The sequence below is a fragment of the Oryzias latipes genome, chromosome 17 (genome assembly GCF_053564925.1).
Source record: "Oryzias latipes strain Hd-rR chromosome 17, Olatipes_Hd-rR_3.1".
NCBI classification, from domain to species: domain Eukaryota; kingdom Metazoa; phylum Chordata; class Actinopteri; order Beloniformes; family Adrianichthyidae; genus Oryzias; species Oryzias latipes.
Genome location: NC_136253.1, coordinates 3787309 through 3805967, shown reverse-complemented (window position 1 = coordinate 3805967; position 18659 = coordinate 3787309). Strand labels below are relative to the sequence as shown.

Sequence of the window (18659 nt, the reverse complement as noted above, 5' to 3'; positions counted from 1 at the left end):
TTAGCACGTGGAACCGGGCCTGCATGTTAGGGGTGTGAGCAGTCATCGCTGCTGTGCTCTGCACACGCGGGAGGCTGGTTTGTCGACTGGGAGCTGTGTGAGTGTTTGTGAGTAATTGCGTGTTTGTGTGTGCACCTGTCACCTGTGGATAAACAGACTGAGCGTCCCTCCTCATTAGGAGTCTGCAGCACCTCTGCTGAGATGTACAGCTTCCCTGTGGAGAACCCGCACACACATGCACACGATCCCCAACACACCCGCACACACATGCACACGCTCCCCAACACACAAACACACGCATGCACACGCTCCCCAACACACACGCATGCACACGCTCCCCAACACACACACATGCACACGCTCCCCAACACACACACACTCCGTCTTTTTTGTTTAGCACAGAGATTTACACAGACGGCAAATGAAGCAGCAATTAGGGCACAGCGCTCATTATCACCTAAATCCCTGTATTATTTTTTGTTTCCAGCATCAAGAAATGTAGTCAGCTCACACACACACACACATGCACACACATGCAGTTCCTGCAAAGTTCAGTCATACTTGTTCACGGTCCATTTTTCATGGTGAACTTCCATTAAGAGGCCATGGCCCACAGACAAACTCTGACTGCAGCACCGTGTGAAATAGATTTGCTTTCAGAAGCTGATAAACAAGCCATTCTTTTACTATTGGCGGCCATTTGTGCTGTTTATGTTTTCTGCTTGTGAGGAAAGAAATGCGTCCCCCTAAAGTCACAGACTAACCGATGCGGATGAGACAGAAAGTTTTCTTTTGGAGCGATCCAAACATCTGCTTTGGTTTAACGTGTGCTCAGCAAAGGAAGCAACAGGCAACAATCACAAACAAAAAATGATGATTTTCTTATAGTTTTTTCTCCTTTTCAAAGCTAAATCACATAATCAGTATTTTACCGAGAACAAGTGAAACTGACTTAAAACAAATAAACCTCACAATAATAAGCCCAGATTTAGCTGTCAAACACAATTACCAAAACAATATAAATGATCAGAGGCAGACATTTTAGTCTTTATATACTTTTAACAAGCAGGAAGCAGGAAGTTAGCTTGATGGCTGACCTTCATCACTCTAATCTCTCCATCACCTGTTTTTCCGCAGTAACACACTTCAACAATGGCTTGGAGGCCAGTTCAGACTCAGATGATGAGGACAAGCTACACATTGTGGAGGATGACAGCCTGCAGGAGCAGGACGCCGCCGACGCTGACAGGACCACGCCCCTGGACAGCCACGATGACACCAGTACAGTATTACTGCACAACGGCTCCTGGAACGGAGGTGAGACTGAAGGTCCACTTCCAACTTCCTAAGAGCTCTGTCTTTGGTCTTGACTTAAAAAGAAAGTTCTGTCATATTCATAGTTCTGCTTTCAAACCATTGTTTTCTTTCATTGGTTTGTCCATGTGAGACCTAGCTATACGCATAAGAGGAGTGTGTGTTTTAGACAGGGTAACGGTGTGTTTTAGTGCATATGGTCTCGGTACTGTGGTGTCTTTTATAGTTTGGATCTTGGCTGTTTGCTGAGCATGCTTTCTACCTGTGGTGTCTTAACCATTGTTGCAGAACTCATCAGCAATGCCCCTCCTATCCACTAGAGGGGGCTTGTGAGGGTAAAAAAGTCCGTTCTGGAGACTGGAAGTATGTGTTGGAGCTAACGGTTGTGGTTGAATAAAAGAAGCTAAAAGAGCAAGTACTGTCTGTCGTTTTTCACCAGCGGAACGTTCCTTTTTGTTTTTCATCTGGACACAACACTACCCTCTTTCAGATTCACACTAAAACACTGCTTAACCTGCAAATCTGCTTAGGGCCTATACCGTGCTATTCGTGAGCCTTTCAGGATAAACCATATCCATATATTTGATAATATATTAGCTTTGGCACACCAAATAACACATTTTTTATGAAATATGAGGCATTTTTGCGAGCTCATTTTCCTACCCGGAAGTAGGACGACTCAATCTCTGAGGCTCCGCCTTTCGCACCTTGTGTGTGCCGCCCATTTTATAACGTCAATCTGGGGCCGGCCTCAGCAGCCTATCTGCGAAAACAAACAACATCCGAAGTTTGGCAAAGACTGATGTGCGTATTGTGCAGATAACATGAAAGCATTCAGCCGATCAGCGCTAGCTCGCAGAGACAGTGGTTGTGTGTTTTAGCCTGGGTGTGAGGTGGCACCGTAGACTCTTCCCAGAAGGGGATGTTCCCCACTTTGGGATGTCACAAAGTGAGAACCATTGACTGTACAATATAACTGGACAAATTGCATGTGACATAACCCATAAAAATACTTAGCTTCCGGTTCCAACTAATTAATGTCAATTTAGTCGCCATTTTTCTCCAATATGTCCATCACCATGTTGTAAACAGACGCCATCAGTAAGCCGTGATTGGTCTGTCTACATTTCTATAGCAACCACTCTCCAATCAGGAGTTAGCATGTAAGAAGGCTACAGCCCTTCCACTGTAAACAGGCTTGGGAGAATCTGTCAATCAACACTTTGAATGCTTGACACGAGGCCACATACTTTTATTGAGGCATCTGATTGGTAAGTTTATAACTTGAATAACTGGTGCTATTGCAAAAATATTATTACAAAATGTTTGGATTATCAAGGGCATGTTAATAAAAGGTAGCAGAGCAAGAATGGTTATTCTGATCAATAGAATGACTGTGTAACAGCTGGTTATTTCTTCATAGAAGTCTTTGGGATTTTGGCTTTTTAAGGTACTTCCTATTTGTAAATCGAGGGGGGAGAGGTTATTCAGTCCATTAACCATCAATGGTGAGGACCCACTCTTTCTCGAGGTTTGGGAAGGGCTGGTGCTCAGATCCCAGGGTTTTAGAGGAATGCCCAGAGATGTGAGAATGGAGCAACATACTGCTTTGGGGTTGTTTTTTTTAATGTTTAATGGTAAATAGCGTATACTTCTATAGCACTTTTCTACCTTCCTCGAAGGCTTAAAGCCCTTCACAGACCCATTCACCCATTCACACAAACATTCACACATTGATGGCAGCTCTGCTACTGAACACTGGCGCCACCCTACCAGCAAGGTGGGGTTCAGTGTCTTGCCCAAGTACACTTTGACACATTAGCTGGCAAGGCGGGAATCAAACCTGCAATCTGCTGATCAGAGGTTGACCATCTTACCACTGCACCACGGCCGCCCCATCATGTTACACTGAAAAGCTCAAAAAGGGGATTTTGCATGATATAATTTATGGATTTAAAGGTATGCCCTTTAAAGGTGTACAGGTTCTACAGAGAGTGAGCTCCTTGTTCTTTTGTCTGGGGAAAAATGACCGCGACTTGTTTTTACTATGTGTGGCATTAAAATGTCATACAATGGGAAGGTGGCCTTCTGATTGAAAGGTGACCATCAAATCCTCAGATCTTGAAAGGCTATACTGGGCACGCTCCAACTGTTGACTGTTTAAGGGAACTGACCCCTCCCCCCTCAAATTCCAAACAGGAAGTACAGTATCTGCTGGTTCCAAGAAGCCAAAATCCCAGACTTCTATTGAGAAATAAACAGCCATTCTATTTCTCAGAATAACCATTCTTGCTCTGCTACCTTTTTTTAACATGTTCTTTTTTTCATGGTACATTTTTTCTGTATTGCAAGTTATTCAAGTTCTAAACTGACCAATCAGATGCCTCAATAAAAGCATGCGGTGCCCCCATATTGAATGTTGGAAACGTTTGATTGACAGGTTCTCCTGAGCCCGCTTTCAAGTGGTAGAGGTGTGGACTTCCAACAAATTCACTCCTGATTGGTGAGAAGGTTGTCATAGAAATGATGACTCAGATCAAGTCAGACTAATCAATGCTGACTGACGTGCTATGGTTCCAACATGGCGACGGCCATATCATAAATACATGACGACTCAAAAGCCGTGATTTTTATTAGAGCTGGAGTGAAACCACAGCTACTGTTCTGTGATGCCTTATCTGATGAAGATGCAGGACTCTAAGCATGACATCCAAACAGAGACTGCAGGCCAAGGGAACGTGACCACATCCTCTGTCTATCTGTGAAACTGGACTTTGCTCAAGATGAGTTTATTCTTTGACGTGGGGGCCTCAGACCTTATGTGATGAATGTCCCAGTCAGGCAGTCTCACTGAGAAAAGATCACAAATTTGCACTTTGAAATTTCTACAACAAATCAAGACTTTATCTTATAAAGTTAAAGTTAGATCACTATGACAGAAAAAATAGAGTGAAGATTTATTTTAATTGTCAAAAGAGCTTGGGGACTGACATTTCCCTAAACGCTCTCAAACAACACTGCCAGAGCTGTGTTAGATCCATGTAGGAGAGTCAGGTGATGCTAGAGTGTAGCTCTGTGTGGGATTGTTCATCGGCGTGCTTCAACCTTTTCTCCTTTTGATTGGATTATCTGATCGCCCTCTCAGCCTCAGGGAGATCCAGATGCTCTGGCCTTTTTAACATGAACTGAAAAGTTCATGTAACTACAGCACACACACCAGCTCCAGCCATTCTCTCAGTAATTACAAAAACACCTTTACTCATCTCCCACAAGAAAGGCTACATCTCTTAAAGGATTGTACGTCAGAGAAATACATGTTTCTTCTTTAGAAGAACTTTTTGACACATTGCTAAATCAGTAGCTAAAAAGATGGAGGAAAAACAACTGATATTAGCAAAAGTCAACAATCTAAAAGGTGAGAGGGCTGTACTAAAGACAAGAGTGTTAGACGGAGGCATCAGTGAAGTAATAAAGCAGTAATCAGTTTGCAGCTAGCTTTTTGCACTCTGCAGGTCCGCACTTATGCCGCGCTCACACCGGACTCGATCGACCACTTCCAATGAAAAGTCTATGTCAATGTGTGTACATGCACATTTCAGGCTTCTCCGTTCAAACTCTGGTGTTCATGCATCGCTACGCAAGTTTTTACGTTTGTTTTTGGGCTTTACATATGAAACACACCACCACTAAACATGCATTAAAGTTAAACCACTTGCACTTCGACCAATCAGGGACTTGGCTAGGGCGGTGACCTCTGGGCAGCGTCCTTTTCAAAACATGGAAGTATGTTTGAAAATTGATCATGGAGGATAAATTAACAATTGCAGTTTGTGCCCAGATGGAGTTTTTTATATATCAGAATATAGATGTAAAAGAAAAAGCCTGGAGCAAGATTCCAGAGACGTGCACCACTTGGACATTTCACACCAAGCCTCAAGTTCACGCACCAGTATTGGGTAGGAACAGACGTGTGTGAAAACAAAAACCCGCGTTCACATGCCCGGCGTGAATGTAGCCTAAAGGCCCGTACACACCGGGACGAATTTCGCGCGCGATATTCGCCGACGTTTGACGCCTCGTGACTAAACAAAGGGCACCAATGTGAGTGTGCACACCGACGCGAAAAACGCCACGCGTCAAAGCGTCACTTTTCAAAAAACGCCTCGGGTTCGTTTTTTGGTTTGAAGCGCTGCATCAAAAACTATACGACTAATGAGAATGGCGCTATTGCACACATGTCTGGAGCTTCTGAAGTTACAGTAAAACACAACTTGGGGGCGCTCAAACACAAAACTGCCTTTCTGAGCACACATACCAGCGAAGAAGATAGACGCCAAGTAGCGTCTACACTGCCGCGAAGAAATAAGGACGGACATTCTAAAACATCCCCGAAAACGCTCATGTAACATTTTCAGCTCTTGTACCAGTCGATAAAACTCCCCATGTTCTTCTCTTCTCGTAACTATGGGATGTACCCAAAATCGGCGTCTTTTCCGGCGTCTTTCATCATTCTACAGAACAATAATTTCTTCATCGCTGGAACTGGACCTGGAGCTACTGGTGCTGGAAATATTCATGTTTTCTTTGTATGATTCTGACAAGCGCGTAAATACTTGCTCTCTTTTTCTGAGTGAAAAGCGACTTTAAGAAGCGTAAAGTTGCGCAGCGCCACCTTGTGTACAGGAGTATTTCTGTTTACATTAAGCGCCATCTAACGTCAGGGAATGAAATTGCATGTTCGCTCGGCTCATCGTCAGCGAAAAAACACAAAAAACGTGGCGAAATACGCTGGCGAATAACAGCTGGCGAATATTCGTCCCGGTTTGTACGGGCCTTAAGACTGAAGTAGATCTGGTTGATGCCTCACACCTGCTTTGTTGAACGAGCAGGACCCCCCGTCCCCCCCCGTCCACCCGCTGCTGCTGTCCTCCTAACCCAACCATATTTAGACACAAACTCTTTAGAACACTTCTAGAATCCTCCACATAGGGTTGCTTCTCAGTCCTTTATGCTGTTTTGTGGTTTGGATTTCACTTTTTAACAAGAGAAAACTTCTGAAACATGAAACTTCGCCGCCTTTTAAAACTTTCTATCAATAAGAGAAAAACATGTTTTCCTAAAAAATGACAACACAACAAAAGTGCCACAGGTTTGGTGGCAGCAGATGAATTGAATCTGTTTTGACCAAGTTCAATCGCAGTTTCCTTCTTCTCATCCTCAACCCTCCAATCCCACCACAGCCCACACAAACATCTGCCTTCATCACCTCACGCAGGCAAATCCACGAACCCTGGAATCTGACACCAAGAGATATAGCTGTGAGGTTTGTTTCCTTATTTCTTTATAAAGCCTTACATGGAGTGAGCAGGACTCCTGAAAGCTGCTCACACTGAAGTTTCCTCTGCTCAATCCTGTCTCCTTCGCATCCTCTCCATTAGTCTTTTTCATTTCTCTGCTTTCCTCCTCAACGGTTTTCCGTCTTTGCCTCCCATCTCTGTGACTCCAGCACCTCCTTGTAAAGCCTTTTCAGCTGCTCTCATGCCTGCGGATGTTATCGGTGAACCGGCAGGGTCTGTTTTTGTTTAGCAGACTTCTTGTCAAACTCCTCTGCCTTTTTAAGCCCGCCTAAAGTTGGTGCTAAAAGCTTTTTCTGATGAAACGTCTCCTGGTTAATGATGATTCGTGCAACTCATAAGGACCAAAATAAACAGGACACTCCAAGAGGTCCTGCAGAGCACTCTGAAACTTTCAGAGGGTCTTAGAAATGTATACATGAGGGAAGAGCTTCTGTCAGGCCTGACGGAACCACACTGTCACTCATTTCATGGGAATTTTCTTTGTTAATCAAAATTGAAAGGTTTGTGGTATTTTAATGTCAATTTTACAACATTTTGTGGTGATGTAAAGTAAATCTGGTGTTTCTGTAAATGCCTCACTGTAGGGAACTCCAGCTTTCTCAACACTGTCCTCTTCGCAGGCTCTCAAAGGGACTGCTTTATTTGTAAGCCATGATCTGATGCAGCAGAGCTCCATCTCATGAAATGCCAGCAGGTTGTGACTTCTGCAAAAGCCGTCCCTGTGTTCACAGTTACAGTGAAACGCATCTCCATGCTGAGCGGAGCAGCTGACAGGACTACCCTGTCGCGGTTTCCACAGTCAAAAGCTACGGCAGCACCTGAGCTTTTTCAGCCGCACCTGCAGTTAAAGTGACACCTTTAGGAAAACATTAACAAACCAGGAAGGAGGGAGGTTTTCAGTGCAGAGCAAAGTCATGGAAAAGTCATGAAAGGCTTTGCTGCTGTGGGAGCCTTCAAAGGCTTCGCCAGATATTTTTGGATTGTCTTGACTTTGCTGCTTTAGCTCCTCCACGTCTGGGGGGAGAGCAGCTGGTGGGGAAGGGGTCCTCTAGGGAGAGATTAGCCCGCTCTACTCCCCCTGCAGTCAGGGCCGCACTGCAGCCCCAATTCATCGAGCCTTGTAAAGTCATCACGGACTCATGGTGACAGGATCTGGCAAGGTACACTATGGTGAGGGGGTGTGTGTGCGCAAGCGTAGCCTCTGCATGAGCCGATACACAGCTTCCCGGGTCTGATCTGGTGAGCATGATGTGATCAGATGTGTGTGTGTGTGTGTGTGTGTGCTCCATGTGATTTCCTGTTTTCATTCCTCTGATATCCCACATGTGCTTGCTGCAAAACGTCTGCTTGTGAGTGTGTAGCTTTTGTGAGGCATGAAGTGTAACTGCAGAGTGTTGTGGGAAAATATGCAGAGGTGTGGCAGGAGGGAACTGAGGAGGAGGGAGGGGGGCAGATGCAAACCGACCGAGGTGAGTAAGGTGGGGAGAGATAGAGGCAGAAGCAGACGCATGTTGCTGTGGAAACATCGATCACTGCTTGATTAGGCATGCTTATTTTGGCAGCCTATGACTTTGCTTCTATTTGCAAAGTAATGGTAGTGTTTGTGTGTTTTGTTTTAGACACATTTTAAATTAAGCTTGTAAATGCCTTTTCTCTTCATCTGGAACAGGTGTTAGTGTGTTTGCACAGTTCTTGTTGGTGTTGTATTTCCTAATTTGTTGACTGAATAGTGTATCAATGGCGCTCTAATTCTATCTTCCGTTGACCAGCAGAGGTCACTGTTCTTTGTTGATATTTTTAAGCTTTTCTGCTAAATCTGAAGTAAAAACCTGAGTTTAGACTTCATTAGTCTTTATATTTCTCTAAACTAGTTGGTCTTCTCTTTTGTGTGTTGATTCATCTTAATCCGTTTCATCTATGCTTCCTCTTTGCTTCTCTGTATTGCACTTCCTGTTGCACATATAGTGTGTCAGCAGTATGATAATAATTGCTCAAAATGACTAGTAAATGTGAAAAATAGAGATATATTTGATGAGGTCAACATGTTAGGATAAAAACAATCCTGTCCAATCATTAATTTAAATCTAGAAAGCCTCTGTTCTTACCAGAGTTTTTTCTAGTCTGAACTCTATTTATTCTAACTTGTCCTGTCCAACAGCAAATAGAGAAGAGCATGGAGAGAGCATCATATAATCTCTTATTAGGGTGATGGGGGGGTCAGCCTGCGATGCACCTTGGGGGGAGGAGCTCCTATGGTTGCCGTATGGAACAGCCCCCCCCCCCCTTCTCTGTTTTATTTGCACCTTAGATATGTAGGGCCCTTGGTGGGGGGTGGGGGGGGGCTGCCAGCAAGCAGGAGATGTCCTTTTAACCCCTACCCGCCAATTTCAACTGCATCGTAGGCATATAGGGCCCTTGGTGGGGAGGGTGATGGGACCTCACTGTGAGTAATCAGGAGATGTCCCCTCAGTGCCCTACCCGCCAATTTTAACTGCACCCCCTTAGCACGCACACCCTTTACTCCTCCAAATATACATTCTAACATAAACACACACACACATGCACACACACACCCTCACAAATACACACACGCATTTCACAAGGAAGGTGGGACCTCGGACTATCTGTCCCCTACCCCATCCCTGGTAGGGGGTACTGGGCCCTTGGGAGCGCCGGCCGTGTTCCCTGGGTGCTGGTTTCCTGGACCCGGCGGCCCTCTCTCCACGCAGGGAGGGGGATCCCTGAGCAGATCTAAAAGCAGCACCAAAGTTACACTCAATTGAATTAATGTAAATGAAAGTAAAATAACTGCCTCAAAGCTACATGTTATTTTTAAACTGACTTAACAAAAAAAAAAAGATTTATCTTAACTGAAGCAAATAATTAAGTTAGATCAAAGTAAAAAAGTTTATCTTTCCAACATCCATATGTGGTCTTATCACCCTCTCACGGTGGAAAAAGTATTATCTGAGCTTCTTCATCCACTAAATCGTCTTCAAATGGACACGCCATGCTGCTTCACCTCTCTGTAAACAAACTAACCTTCAACTAAACCTGCTCCAGACCAGGTTATGTTCAGAGCATGAGTGCCATGGCAACTTGACCTACCCTGAAACATACCTCCATTTCTGGAACCGAAAGCTGAGGAAATCCACTTCCTTAGCCTCAAACTTACCGTGGGAGCTAGCATAACCTGCTTTCTGGAGCAGGTTTAGTTGAAGGTTAGTTTGTTTACAGAGAGGTGAAGGAGGATGCCGTTTCAAAGGAGGTTGATCGGATTCTCCTCCATGTTTGTTTTGGACTGCTGCTTCTTCTGCTTTGCCTTCTGTAGCAAATACTGATACACACTTACAGTGCCCTCTACTGGCTATTAGTGGGAAACAACCATTGAAGGGCAACAGATTGCTAGTGGTAAAATAACGAATATACGAGCCTATCTATGTTTAAAAAAATCACATAATAAGTCGCACCCTTGGCCAAATTATGCAAAAAACTACAACTTATGCTCTGCAAAATGCAGTACAGAAAATTGAGCATGCTGTTGGATTTATGAGCTGATTATAACAAGCAAAGAAAGGCAAAGATAAAGAAGTGAAAGCAGAGAGGAGAAGAAGTGAAGGTAGACTCAGAGGGGAAATTAGATTGGGAAAGCTTTTGGGTGAGATCATGGGAAGCAACGATGGGTGTGATTAGAATGAGCCTATGCAGCGAGCTGTCCTCACACACACACACACACACACACATGCTGAGTTCAGCATAGGCAGACCCTTTCTCCTCTGTCTGGGGCCGCTGCAGTTGTGGTGGGGGATCCTGCAGACTATCTGGGACACACACAGCTGCACCTGTCCCCGACACAGCTCAGCAGGAAGAGACGGGGCTTTTGGCACTGCTCCTGGAAGCATTTCAAATGCTCGGTCTCCATGGCAACACTTTACTACAGTGCTCCATCTTATCAGTGATTTTATAAACAAAAGGTGAAGTAAAGTCTGCACCTCCATTTCTCTCTTGTCCTGTTACAGACATTACTTTGTAAAAAAAATGCAGGATCCCATCAGAAGCACCTAGAATAGTGGAGCTGCTCTCCTGTCTTTAGAGAAATGAGCAACATATACTGTTGATTCAAAAATCCACATTGACACGACTTTATCAGCGTTAAAACTGCAGAATTTCAGAAAAGAAATCTAGAAAATAATTGAAGTAACCCTGTTAAAGCTACATTTTTTAAATGAAAGGCCTAATAGCCACAAAAACATAAATAAAGTGGAATTTTAAATGACAGAGTGGGTTTTGGCCGCTCTCTCTGGGTTTTGGTCCATAAGAAAATGGCTCTCTCAGCGTTAAAGGTTGAAGCCCCTTAAGTCTAGATGACCGTTTTCTGAAGTGGGGAGCAGGCGTCCAAAACTTTAGAGGCAAAGCATCTGAGAAACACTTCATGAGAACTTTCTGCTTACAATCATTTGTGTATCAAAAAAGGAAAGTTTGCTAAATACCATCACAGGAAACCACTGAACCTCTAAAGTAATGTTTTGTGGTCACACAGGAGATGAATGGATGAAGAATGACTCTCCGTTTGAAGTCACAGCAGCTGAGCATCATGGGAGTTAGTGAAGTAACTTGAATCTCCTTTGTGAGTCCAATAGTTGTCGGGTCAAAACGAGGTCAATGAAACAGACTGAGCCAAACGGAAAAGCCTGAGCTGCAGAGTTTGGTTCAAAGCCCAAACAGCAGAGAATTCTGTCACACAACTTTAGTTTTCATTTCATGCAATTTAAGAAGCATTCATTTTTGAATGATGAATATGTCCTGATAGGAATAAGCTCAGAACAAAAAGTCTGTATCTGAGACTGAATGGTGTTTAACTCCAAGTCAAATATTGTCATCTGGGTTCTGTCAGACCGGCTGCGAGTTCCAACCAGATGTGTGGAAAGAATAAAAGAGACACCAGGGCTCCAGTAAAAAAGGATGTTTCTGTCTCATCTGTTCAGATCCTTCTCTACTAAATTCAGGTTTAGATTTATTTCCACCAGATTCTTTTAATTCTAGTTTTTTTGTTGTTTCTGGATTTAAATCCAGCATTTGTCTTCTCCGTTTACAGGAGTTGCCGTTTAGTGTCTCTTGTTACGTCATCTTCATGTAGATGAAGGAAGTGTTCAATGCTCTTCATTTGAACTGTGAGGAGCGTTGCTTCAGTGAGGGGCGGAGCTACAGCTGTGCTGCTTGGTCTCGTCACGCAGAAGTTGGCGTGGAGCGGAGGCGGGGCTGCGCACGGCTGCTTGCGGTTCTCCAGAGACACACAGTGGCCTTTGTGCCACAAACCAGCTGTTCTGCTGAAACCCAACAAGCCGTTCCTAGTGTGACCAGTAAGGGACAGAAAGACACTTTCAAAGTAAAAGCGCTGTTGCTGTTTCTTTGTTTCTAGGTGGGATTCAGAAACAACAGGCTGTGGAACAAATGGGTTGACATGTATTTCTGCGTGCTTTTTTATTTTGCAAATCATAATTTCAGTAGTACCGGTATTTAAAATGTGGATTTGACAGTTTTGGTAGTCAGGACAGATAAAAGCAGCTTTTACAAATACATATTTGGCGCTCTTAATCATCGTTAACGATGAAGTTCTCATTACTGCTTAGATTTTGGTTTAAAATAACAGTTTGAATTTTTTGTTGTCAATAAACTTTTTTGCACATTTTTCAATTTACAGAAATGTACATTCAGTTGCACAATAAAGAAACAATTGCAAATATCAAACAGATATAAGACCAAACAACAACAATAGTAATAGGCCCTGTGTGTGTCATAACAGTTTGAACTTTTCCAGATAGTGCTATGAGATTTAATCATTTCTCAGCCAGTCAGACACTTATTACCTGAAACTCATCAATATGATGCAGAGCCTTCACATGAATCCTCTCTGGTTCCTTCATCTTTCCTTTTTAATGACTGGTTGTTTAGTCATGTGGCGCCCCCCAGTGGTAAAACAGTTGAAACTGCAAAGTGAACACTGTACATGTAATGAATGCACAGAATGTTACTCAGGTAAAGCTATGTCATTAATGCAGCCTTTCTGTTTGTGTTTTTAGTGAAGGAGGAATGTGTTTCAGACGAGGAGGAGGAGGAGGAGGAAGAGGTGAAGGACGCTCTGGTGGAGGAGATTCTCCAGCAGGGGGACACGGCCATCATCTATCCTGAAGCCCCGGAGGACGAGCAGAGTCCAGCAGAGACCGGAGGCGCTGATGAAAATGGTGCGACTTAGAAGAGTTTGGAGTGTCTGCACTGAGCCAAACTGAATGACCCTTCCTCACAAAACTGTTTTCATAGTGGTTAGAATAAAATGTTATTTATGACACATTCATGTGATGAAAGAGCTCAGAGATGAACTGAAAGGTTCTGCATTTTAATGGAAGGAAAATGAGGCCAGAAAAGTAACAAGTCAGGACTTAATGGGTGTTAACTTTCTTTAATAAATATCCTGACAAAAGGAACCTGCTGTTATAGTCAGAATTACAAATGTTCAGAACAGCAATGATGGCATTTTCTGTACATATAATTTTAAATTACAACCAAAAGAATCTTAATGAAACCATTCTGTGTTGACCCCTGAATGACCTTTGAGAGCTTAAACACCCACTGCCATTAAAAACGTCTTTTGGTGTTTTTAACATGACCTTTTATATAAAGCTTAAAATGGCATCTGAGTATTTCTTTAGTGGGGGGCGGGTAGAGGGGGGTCTTTCCACACTAACGGGCCTGCTCACAACTGAGAGATGAATTTTCAATGAACTCCTGTTGCTCTGCAGAAACTATGTCCTAGAAAGTTTTGTTTTTATTTGGGCTATAAACAGCATCATCATGATGATAATTAATAAAAACTGAAAATAGACAGAGAGATGATTGGAGTGGGTCTTTAAGGCCTGGGAGAAATATGGATTTACAATCCAGGAAGAGCGGGAACAAACAGGACTCTTCCATCAGTCTAGCGTGTTAAGATGAAAAGCATTGTGTGAAGGTGAGGCCTCATGCTCCTCTGCCTGGTTCCGCCTCCACAGGCACACCTGACTCCTTCTCCCAGCTGCACACTTGCCCGTACTGTTCCCGGGGCTACAAACGCAACGCCTCTCTGAAGGAACACATTAAATACCGCCACGAGACCAGCGAGGACAACTACAGCTGCTCTCACTGCAGCTACACCTTCACCTATCGCTCGCAGCTGGAGAGGCACATGAGCCACCACCGAGGAAGCAAGGAGCAGGTACACGTGCTGCAGCGTGAAGGTTCACCCCGGGAACCAACAGGGAGCTCGGGCTTGATGCTGTAGAAAAAGGAGAGGACTAAGAGGCTAATCTGATTTCCTCAGATTTAAAGGCATCAAGAAGAAAATCACAATTGTTAATAAGCTCTCATCCATGTCCTGAAGGAATGTGATGAGGGTTTTTTAAGAGTTTGTTCTTTCTGGCTGCAGAATCACGTGTCCCAGTCGACAGGAGGATCAGGAGAAACAGGCGGGACGCGCAAGTTCAACTGCACTGAATGCTCCAAGGCCTTCAAATACAAACACCACCTGAAGGAGCACCTGCGCATTCACAGCGGTCAGTGTTCTGACACCTAAACATGTCCGAATGGGGGGCTGCACACTGGAACAGTGGTTGGCGCTCTCTCCTCACAGTCAGAGGGCCCTTGTTCCGATCCCGACTGGGCCCTTTTTGTGTAGACTTTTATCTGTAAACTATGTCACACTCAAAGGTTTTTCTGTCTTCCTCCTGCTTAACTTCAGTAGTAAACAAAACATGAACATCACTGTTGCTTTGGATCATTTTACAACAAATCCTGAAAATGTTCTCCATGCTTTTTCTGAGTACAGTTCCAGTAGATCGATGACAAAAAGATAGTAAATGAAGACACAGCAACACTTCAATAAAAATGTGAAAGCCAGAAAACACTCGCAGTTCTTTACTCTAGACTGACAGCAGTGCTTTCAACAGCCATGTTTTATGAACGCATTCTTCTCATCTTTAGTGGAAATACCAAAAGACCTTAGATGACCCTTTAGCAGACGGGTTCCAGTACGGCTTCGTCGCCACGGTTGCAGACAGTCATGTGATTTCACATAATTGATCACAAGATTTTTGTAATATTTGTAATATGTTTTTTTTATTTAAATTGTTATTATATTTGAAGCAAATTAGTGTTTACCTGGACTTTTTGGAGAAAAGTGAACTTCAGTCTCATTTTATTCATCTACATAAAAACACTCGATAGTTTTATTTTGAAATGAGAAGCTTCAGCGACACTTTATTTTGAAGATTCGTTTACTTGCGGTCACAGTAGCAGTTTGTTTAGTTTATATTCTTAAAGTCCAATGTTATTCTGCATTTTAGAGTGAAAATGTCATTGCCTGGATTGTATTTTTACTACACTCTCCAATGTTTAATAAGATAAGCAAATTGATCTTACATTTTTGGGAACAGATCACGAGTTTGAAAGCCCTTATCAGTGTGAAATATTTGTATCTGTTTTTCGATGGAAAATGTTAACGAATGCATTTTTGAGATGACAGTTTGACCTAAGAGTCGTAGCAAAGTGTTTCCGAGTCTCTGAAAAGCGTTTGTCTCTTTGACCTTCCAGGTGAGAAACCATATGAGTGCTCAAACTGCAAGAAACGCTTCTCCCACTCAGGCTCCTACAGTTCCCACATCAGCAGCAAGAAGTGCATGGGTACAACGCCCCCCAACGGCATCACCCGAACTGCAATGAAGTCCCCCTCCCCGACGGCGCAGGTCAGGCCTGTCGCCATCGCTCCGGCCCGCGTGATCCTCAAGGAGAAGGGCGACAGCAAGCCGCTCCAGGAGCAGCTGCCCGTCACCCAGATCAAAACCGAACCTGTGGAATATGAATGCAAGCCTGCCACCGCCGCCGCACCAGCACCCGCTGGTAGTAACGGCGTGGTGAACGGAGCGGCACAGCCCGCTGCTGCGCCCGCCGCAGCCCTACCTCAGGGCGTGGCCATGGTGGTACCGACAGTGGGCCTCATGTCGCCTGTTAGCATCAATTTAAATGACCTCCAAAATGTGCTCAAAGTGGCCATGGACGGGAACGTGCTGCGGCAGGTGCTGGGCTCGGCCAACGGCGTGGTGGCGCAGGGGAAGCAGGGAATCGTGGTCCAGCAGCCGCAGCAGCAGATCATCAGTCTGCCGGCCTTCGTGGATCACGATGGGACCACCAAGATCATCATCAACTACAGCATCACCCCTGCAGCCGCCGCCGCCGCCAATACCCAGCCTGCACCACTCGTCATCAAAGCAAACCCCCCTCCCCCCACGCCTGCCGCCGCCCAAACGCCCAGCCCGACCAAAGCAGAGAAGCCCCAAACCCCAGAGCCCACCGATCTTTCTATTGTGAAGACAGAGCCGGAGTCGGAGGGCGAGGAGGCTGAGGCCCCAGCAGCTGATGAAGCTCCAGGAGCAGCTCAGACGCCCAAAGACAGCCACACCAGCTCATGTTTACTCTGCGACGACTGTCCCGACAACCTGGAGGCGCTGCACCTGCTCCAGCATCAGAAGGAGGCCAACGGCGAGGCCGTGGACTCTGCCGCTCTGGACCCGTCCTTTGCTGCTCTGCTGAGCGAGGCCGGAGTGACGCTGGAGGAGCCACCTGTGGACGACCTGCTCTCCCTCCTCAAGACGTACTTCGCCTCAAACGCCAACCCCAGCGAGGAGGAGCTCTCCAACATCTCCGAGTCTGTCAGTATTCCTGTAGGTGTTGTTAGGAAGTGGTTTGCTAAGATGAACGCTGGCAGAAAAACGGACAAACGTGGGAGTGAAGCAAAAGCGAGGGAGAGCCCAGATTCCAGCACAGAGGAGGCTGTGAATCACAACAGCGAAGAGGAAGACGAGGCTGCAAACACAGCGCGAGTGTCAGACTGTGGCAGCGCCTCGCCGTCAGAATCCAGCAGCGACCTGGTGATTGTTAAAAGTGAACCTGAAGATCCAGAATCTCTGGACTCTCAGGCAGAGCCTCTGGACTTGTCTCTTCCTAAACACCTGACTGCAGCATTAGAAGAGAAAGCAGCAGCAGCAGCAGCGGCTCCCAGCAAGCAGCAGGAGCAGCCTCTCAACCTGACCTGCCTGAGGAAGGAGCAGCTGGACGGCCGAACCATCTACGTCACCACGCCGCAGAGCGGAGGGCCCGTCAACATCGTCACCGCCGCTCAGCTGCCCACCTTAGTGGCCATTGCCGGTCAGGGTACAGTGGGCTGCCTCAGTGCCATCAACGCCACTACAAAGCGCACCATCCTCATCCCTCAGCTCACCTACACGTACGCCGCAGCCGGAAACTCCGCCGGAGCCAAAACTGTTGTCCTCAACGGCCACAAGGTGGGTCCTGAATCCATGCTCATGTCCCAGGTGTTTCCGATGTGGGCATTTGGACGCTTTCTTAATTTCTTTCTTTCCTGCAGGAGAAACGAACAGAGAGCAGCTTTGAGACTGTTTCGGCTGCAGACGAGCAGAGCGAGGCAAAGAAGCGGCGGCTGGAGAACGGCGTTTACCCCTGTGATCTGTGCTCAAAGGTCTTCCAGAAGGCCAGCTCGCTGCTCCGGCACAAATACGAACACACAGGTAACCTCTTCCCCGGAAAACATGACTCCTGGTCTGCTCTGGAACACCCACGCCCATGAAAATGGTGTCTTTAGAGCATGTTCTGACAATGGAGGACATATAACAAAGAAAAGACTTTTCTGAGTATTTCTTTATTCAAATTGATGTGAATCAGGCGAAAAAAGGCAGTTTGAAAAAGAGTGTATTTGTGGTGTAAGAAAGCTTCCTGCTCTGCTCCATTCTGATGCTTCATCATGCAGGCAACCATATCCAGGGGTGGGGGCAAACGTTTGGGTTTGGTGAAGTGAAAAGTGTGAGGGCCAACTAAACGGCTGCATTCTATAAGATTATTAAATGCAAAGGAACTATTTAATGAAAATCGTATTGCAACAGGATACTTGAAACAGAATTACATCTTAATACATAACATTACATTGAAAAAAAAACAATTACGAAGACATTAATTTTGAAAAAGGGTTTTGATCATAGAACATCTTCCCAGGGTTTTATTGTTTTTTTTTGGAAGAGAAAGAAAAGAAGATTATTTTCAAAAATTTCTGTTGTTTTCAATGGCTTAGAGATGTGAGGTTCCAATGAAGCGACTCTTTTGAACGGCTCGTCAACGATGGGAATCGAGTGGGAATTGCCTGGAAGCCTTTGTTTTTTCCTTCCTCCCCATAAAATCTCAAACAAGCTCCTTCTTCTTATTTTAGATGCACATATAACATGAGTTCATCTGCAGCAAAGGAGTGGCAGTACATGCACCAATTTTAATTTTAATTTTAAGAAATTAAAAACTATTATGCTCTGGAGGGCCATAAAATGACACGAAGGGCCACATTTGGCCTTCAGGCCTAGAGTTTGACACATGACTCTAAATGAAGAGGCCTTATGCGTTTTATCAAGCCTCATAGATACACGCATGTCAGATGACTGAGTGGAATGATGTTTCAACGGTTTATTATTAGACGAAGTTTAAAGCTCATGTTCTTATGTTCCGCACAGCAGAACCTCTAGTTTCTGTTCTGAAATGACAGAACTGCATTCTAATGACAACTACAAGAGCCTCGGCTGCATCAGGAGGAGGTTTAGTAACAGCAAATTGGATTTTGGAAGGAAATCTAAATTGTTATACAGCCTAATAAAATATAAGACTGTTATCATTTCATTATTGTCAATACGTAAAAACTACATGTTAGAAATAAAGAACTTAATGGCCACAAAAAAATACATGAAGGACATTTTTATAAACAATGTTGTGAGATTTTGTGGCTCTCAGTCGGTCAGTAAGAAACTGGACCAAAAGTTTTCTTTTAGTGTTTGTAAGACCCCTGTCGCATTAATAACATATTTCAAAGGACACTCTTTATACAAAGGCTAAATGTTGATCTCACTA

The 18659-nt window shown here is 44.7% G+C and overlaps 1 protein-coding gene across 5 annotated transcripts in view; it reads left to right on the top strand.

Moving 5' to 3' along the window:
* LOC144986876 (zinc finger E-box-binding homeobox 1-like) overlaps positions 1-18659 on the top strand; it is a 75950-nt gene that overhangs the window by 52908 nt on the left and 4383 nt on the right. For all 5 annotated transcript variants that reach the window (XM_078935450.1, XM_078935452.1, XM_078935451.1 and 2 more), the window contains exons 2-7: positions 1138-1317; positions 12752-12913; positions 13718-13920; positions 14131-14257; positions 15294-17041; positions 17125-17284. In XM_078935450.1, the coding sequence (XP_078791576.1) occupies positions 1138-1317; positions 12752-12913; positions 13718-13920; positions 14131-14257; positions 15294-17041; positions 17125-17284 (2580 nt within the window). The remainder of the gene's footprint in view (positions 1-1137; positions 1318-12751; positions 12914-13717; positions 13921-14130; positions 14258-15293; positions 17042-17124; positions 17285-18659) is intronic.